General features: G+C 34.9%; 1 protein-coding gene across 4 annotated transcripts; it reads right to left on the bottom strand.

The window, feature by feature from the left end:
• Window positions 1–5,007, bottom strand: LOC112749263 (U-box domain-containing protein 5). Of its 4 annotated transcripts, none has more exons than XM_072218579.1 (7): window positions 4,411–4,927; window positions 4,148–4,303; window positions 3,656–3,772; window positions 3,326–3,511; window positions 2,984–3,091; window positions 1,567–2,729; window positions 1–1,184 (listed from the first exon to the last, which is right to left on the bottom strand). In XM_072218579.1, exons 3-7 carry the CDS (start codon window positions 3,710–3,712, stop codon window positions 443–445), a joined length of 2,256 nt encoding a protein of 751 aa, XP_072074680.1. In that variant the 5' UTR covers window positions 3,713–3,772; window positions 4,148–4,303; window positions 4,411–4,927; the 3' UTR covers window positions 1–442. The 4 variants fall into 4 exon arrangements, with proteins under 4 accessions (XP_072074680.1, XP_072074681.1, XP_025653308.1 ...); XM_072218580.1 differs by having other exon boundaries at window positions 4,168–4,303; window positions 4,411–4,926; XM_025797523.3 differs by lacking the exon at window positions 4,148–4,303 and having other exon boundaries at window positions 4,411–5,007.
• Window positions 5,008–6,079: the final 1,072 nt, after the last annotated feature.

Here is a 6,079-nt window from a genome sequence, read left to right as displayed (position 1 = left end):
TTTCACCATGCAATAACCAAAAGCCTACAATAATTAATATCTATTTTACATGGGTGCTGAAGATACAGCAAGTGTTCAATACATATACACAATAAGAATTACTAAGGAAAAACAAAGGAGAAGGGGGGGGGGGGGGTCAATTGGTCTCAATTATATTGACACTTGATTTCAGGGAAAAAGGGCAAAACTACCTGCTATCTTTAACAACTAATAAGCCCTGAATTGAAATGTCAAAAGAATACCTCAAAATCATAAGCAGAACTATACATCATCATACAACCTGCTGGTTAGGGTGCAAAATTAAGCAGCAGACCCATTTCAAATGAATATGTAGAGCTAATAAATGCTACAGAATGCAAGAAAGACACAACTAATGTCAGGGACATATCCACAAGGCTCCATCTAACAAACATACATATCTGGAAAGCCGAAGAATTCAGTTTCATCTCTTGGTTTTTAAGAAGGGTAGTTTCTTCAGAAATTTTGATCCCTTTGATGATCTCCTCTCTTGAGGTTGGCTGTTTGAATCTCCGGAGGTGTTGTTGAGATTTGGTTCAAGGGAATCATCATCTTCCACATCTTCCACATCTTGCAGAAGACGGAGCAGTTCCAATGCAGTTGCCTGTCCTTTGTCGCTTCCATTCTTGGATATATAGAAAAGATGAGAGATAACATACTGACTCATAACCAATCTACAATAGTCCATGCGTTGAGAACATAGAGAAATTAGGACTTCAAGTGCATGTTCTTTTTCCTCATTGCTTCCTGTCTCGAGTATTTCGGCAACAGAAGCTATGAAACCCTTGGTTTCAACAGCAGAATTCCTACCCTCTTCAGTGTCACAAAGATTTTTCAATATAACTATACAGTATCTCAAAAGGGACCTGTCTTTGAAAAATGGAAGCAACGTTGGGATGCACTTGAGAGATAGCATGAGGGGACAAACTTCACCATTGAAGGATAAATTATACAATATTACAATGGCTTGTCGTTGGAACTCTTTGTTATCAGAATTAAGTATATTTAGAATAGAAGTGAGTGCATTGGATGCTGCTATTTTAGCTTTTCCATGCAAATAACTAGAGAGTTCTTCCATTACGGCAAGAGCTTCTCCTGTCACTTCTGAATCAAGAAAATTGGCCAACAGTGTGAATACATCTTCACTGAAATTACTCAGACCATTTCTGCATAAAATCACATAAAAAGTAAAAATGAATTTCCAGGTTAAAAGTAGCTGCACAGATAAAACAATCAAGCCAGCAATTTTAGTTCAAGAAGAAAAACTTTTTCTTTTGAAAAAAAAAAGAAAAAAGAAATAAGATTCTGCAGGCTCTAAAGTGCAAACCAGCAAACATGTCAAGTTTGAATATTAAAAGGGCTATGCTTACAAGGAAAACTGCAAACAAGCTTTACTTCCTTTTTAAAACTATTGGCTGCTGTTTTAAAAGGATAAATATCAAATCTTTTTGACACAGCTCAACAGAATATTAAACTAGATGAATGTAACCAAATCAAAACAACTAGAAATATAAGAAGAAAAAATGAGAAAGGGAAAAGAAATTGTGCCTGCAGTTGTTGACAAATTCCAACAGCAGCTGAGTTCCAGCTCTGAGAGCTTTTACATCATGCAGATCATAAGCACTGTTCAGAAATCTGATGAGTGGTTCAGTGAAATTCTGAGGTGATACAGAAGAAAAAGCTTGGTAATTGCTTTTCAAATTTTCTTTCACATCTTCAATGACCTGACATTGAGAATCCCATTGGAGATCATGCAGTTTGGACAAGAGCTGCAAATTTGCTTCACGTATCTGTTCTTGAGCTTGACGTTTGTGAGAATCATCATTAGTCATTATTGACCTCAAATTTGACTCACGAGTGGTCTTAGAATGCAAGACATCTGAATTGTAACTAGTATCCAATGATCCAAGAGACATGTTACTAAGATCCAGTGGCAAGTTAAAATTATTTATGTAACTTCCAAAACTCTTGATGGAAGTCATAGAAGCTTCCCAAGAGTGAAAACCTCCTACTAGCCTGTTTGGGTCAGAAATGGAGACTCCATTGTTTCTGCACCATTTTGATATTAAGTCTTTCATAGCAATATTAGGAGTCATTCCCATATGAACTAGTTTCTTTTTAGTTTTCGGGCATGTATCATTACCCTCATCAAACCACTTTTGTATCCACATCCTTTCATATGTAACACCAGATGCAATGACAACAGGATCATACATCAATCTTGACGATATTGGACACTTATACTCCTCAAGGGGTGTAGCTCTACCAAACTCATCAGTCTGATTTCTATATTGGTCATAGTGCAAGCATGGATCAGACTCAGGTTGATGCCTTTGTTGAGAATGGCGACTAGAGTTCTCAGTGGCCATTGGTTCATCATTATTGGAATAGACCTTCTCCATTTCTTCCCCAATGATGTGATTTCCATGCTTGTCCAGTATATACCAAAGAAATTTCAAAATGGCCTTCTTTTTCTGGTCATTGGTTCCAATTTTATCTCGCAACTTCTTAATAGATCGTTTCTCTATTAAGATGGCCTTTTGGGATGTAATGTTAAGTCTTGGTGCTGCAAACTGAAGAGCTTTTACTGCAGAACCGTCCATTGTATCTGTATCTTGCTCAAGCAACTCCTTAACAACCTTTCCAGCCTCTTCTTCGGCAGAGTCTAAGACAAATGTGGCACACTCAAGATCATCGATTATTCCAGAAACCTGCAAGCCGAGAGACATTTCAGTACCAATGAGAGTATTAAATTGAAGTTTCAGCTTAAAAATATACAAATTAAAAAGGGTAGTACCGGAGGCTAATTAGATTTTTTTCCCCCTTCTAATAAAACTAGAGAATAAACTCTTCACATTGGGTGGATTTTGTCTGTAATCTTTAGATCTTATAAAACAAATTCACAATTTTTTTTAAGGGTGTAATGCCTTTCAAATAATTGAAATAGGAAGATGTCTTCACTAACCTCTGCAGCTAAAATAACTGGAACCATACCCTGAATCTGGATCAAGCTTTGCAATAATGATTTTCTTGCCTTTTGGCATCTTTGAAGTATTGCATTCCCTGTCAGAGCCTGAAAGGAACATTCAAGTCAATTAAACTCTGACACATGCACCCTCCTAGTATAATCCACTGATGATCAATATTTAATTAAGTCACTAATATTTTTCTTCATGTGATATTAACTGAGTAACGAATGGTGGCCTTATTTCTCTGAGCAGTTTTTGATATTAACAGACTGAGTACTGATGCATGTCACAGAAAGCTATTTTTATTTTTTCATCTTTTAAAAAAAGGAGTTACATACCAGGTAGAGTTTGCTGCAATCAGAGCAATGCTGCAGTAGTAGTTTGGCTTTATCGATTGCATTGTTCAGCAAACACAGAGACTCTATTCCTGACGAGCTTCGAGGCCGAGCCTCCTCTATTGCCGGAAATATCCTCAAAACTCTTGCTAGTATTTTCATGAGTTCCACGCACAGTTTACTATGCACCTGTTAAATTGAATTCATATAAAAACAATGCTAAGTTCAAGCATCCAAGTATAGTTGAAAAGACCTAAAGGACAAGGATAGTCACTGAAGTACAATGTCTGAGAAAATCCACACAATATAGTCAAAGTGAATCACATATTTTACCTTGAAGGAGCGCGGATTTGGTAATGACTCCGCTTCTTCACCACTATCAGTTCCCATACTGGTAGAGTTCCTTGGATGTTCCGTTAATTTACACTTTGAACACCAAGTATGATTACTCTGAGAACAAACCACAGGTCAGACAGAAAAAATGGAAAAGCTATATGCCTGACATTATAAAACTTGCCACAAAATGACCTTTTTAGAGTATATGTATAAGCAGTAATATGCATCTCAAGGAAAAATTCCACTAGTAATTATAACTGTTACTTTTACAAAAGTGATAGATTTGCTTATGTTAGAAGAGATCAACCATCTGAAAAAGCCTCTATATTCAACAAAACACTTGCATGAAATATTCTCCTCATAGTTCTTACACAAAATTTAACAGGTTGCAGATTCAACCTGAAGTCTGCAATAAATTCAAATTAAGGGAAGAGGGACTAAACGGCAAAACACTCAGCATATGAGTTAAAGGAAAGGCAAGTTTGTCACCGTAGAAATTAAAAATTAACTTGTATGAAACAGATAGATTGATCCTCATCTATTCCATTCTATTTGTCCCTGTCACTTTTTTCGATCAATGGAAATGGAAATAATTCATTAATCTAAAGACGTTCGAAGAAGTGACAGTGGTATAGCTTCACAATCCTGCACAATTAGGGATGATGAACAGTAATTAAGGATGAAACGGAAGGTTTAAAGTAAATCGCAACAGCTCCATAGGAATAAAAGACTAAAAGAGGAGATTTGGTTACCTTGAACTAAAACAGTAACTAAGCAAGCAACCTTCCTCCTTTGCTACCAGAGAAAGAAGAATTCCATGCTCCAAGCAATAACGAAAACACTACTAAGCAGAGAGTTGAAAGGAACAAGCAAGGAGTTTCCTTGCAGCAGTACCGTAGATAAGAAAGGTGAACAAGAAGCAACGGTTGAACGAAATTATGAGCGATTTGAAGAAGAAATAGAAGCGTGTGTCCGAGCTCATAATATCTAACAAGCAGAGATTAAAAACCCAAACACAAACCCAACTAAGTTGAATAGAAATAGAAAAAGTTGCCACAAATGAAGATATGAATAGGAGTCATAAAACAACAGCTCCACATACACCAAGAGCGTGCTATATTTCTATTCTATTAAGATAAGGGAAAGAAAGGTATGAGAAAAAAATGTTGCTTGCTGTAGGTAAAGTAGTTTGCCTCAGCTTCAGGGAAGGTGGTACAAAAAGATCGAGTGGTCAACCTGAGGATTCTTTTCCGCAACGAGTTGTATATTTAGCAGCAGTGTATCTCTGTCCATCATAATGTTGCCTTTTCCACCAAAGACCGAGTCAACCAACCCCGGCCCTAATACACAAGAAAACGATCACTTTAATAGATACCACATTTAATTACAAAAATAATAAAAATTCGTACTAATTTGATAACTATTTACTTAAAACATGTAGTCATGGCTAAAAATATTAAATAATTTGATGTATCTAAATAAACCATTTAACATAATACATATTTATATTTTAATTATTATTTTTAGATAAAAAAATATTTGTGTATGAATAGTTATTTATTAATTTTAATTTTATAATTATATTATGTATTTATTAAAATTTAAATATTAAATTATTATTTATATAAAATATATGTTAAAATATTATATAAATATATAATAATTAATTTAATGACTAATTTTAAATTTTGTTAATTTTAATATTCGTTGCTCGTCATCATTTCACCGTGGAGTGCTTTATAGGTGTTGTATAGTAACAGAAGATGCATGATTTGTAGTTGGTGATGATTGTGGAATGTGGAGCGTTGATGATGAGGACCGAGTAGGGGAAGTGGGTCCCATTGAAGCGTTGAAGGGTGGCTGCTTTTGTCTTGGTTGACTGGGACAAATATCTGACGTTTCTACCCGCGGACTCCCTTGAATACAATAACAACTACAATTAAGCTATTTGTTTCGTAATATTTATTTTCCCAAGGTCAAAATCCTAACTTATTAGCAGTGTTGAAATGTATAGGTATTACTGTATTAGTTCACTACTGGGGCTCCTGTTATTGTATTCACTTTTTTATCCATTTGATAAAGTTGTGCATTCATTAGGGTTGGGATAAGGATAAATAATCCCCAGTAGTTTTGTGGCTTCCATTTTCATCGAGATCAAACAAATTTTAGAGCTTGAATATATTACTGTTGATAATATATCGATTTGATTTCAACCCTTAAATAAAGGGGAAGTATTACTGTAAAGCTTTGTTTTGTACGGATTAAATTTTTATGGTTAAAAATAACTACACATGTATATCAACAGTGACACTAACATTATTAAATAATAATTTGTATGATTTAAAATAAATATTTGTATTGTCTGTATGAATTTATATCTGTATGTTATAATTGACTTAAAGTATTTTACTAAAGTATTCT

This window comes from Arachis hypogaea, chromosome 15, assembly GCF_003086295.3.
Source record: "Arachis hypogaea cultivar Tifrunner chromosome 15, arahy.Tifrunner.gnm2.J5K5, whole genome shotgun sequence".
Classification (NCBI taxonomy): domain Eukaryota; kingdom Viridiplantae; phylum Streptophyta; class Magnoliopsida; order Fabales; family Fabaceae; genus Arachis; species Arachis hypogaea.
This window is presented reverse-complemented; position numbering and strand designations above follow the sequence as displayed.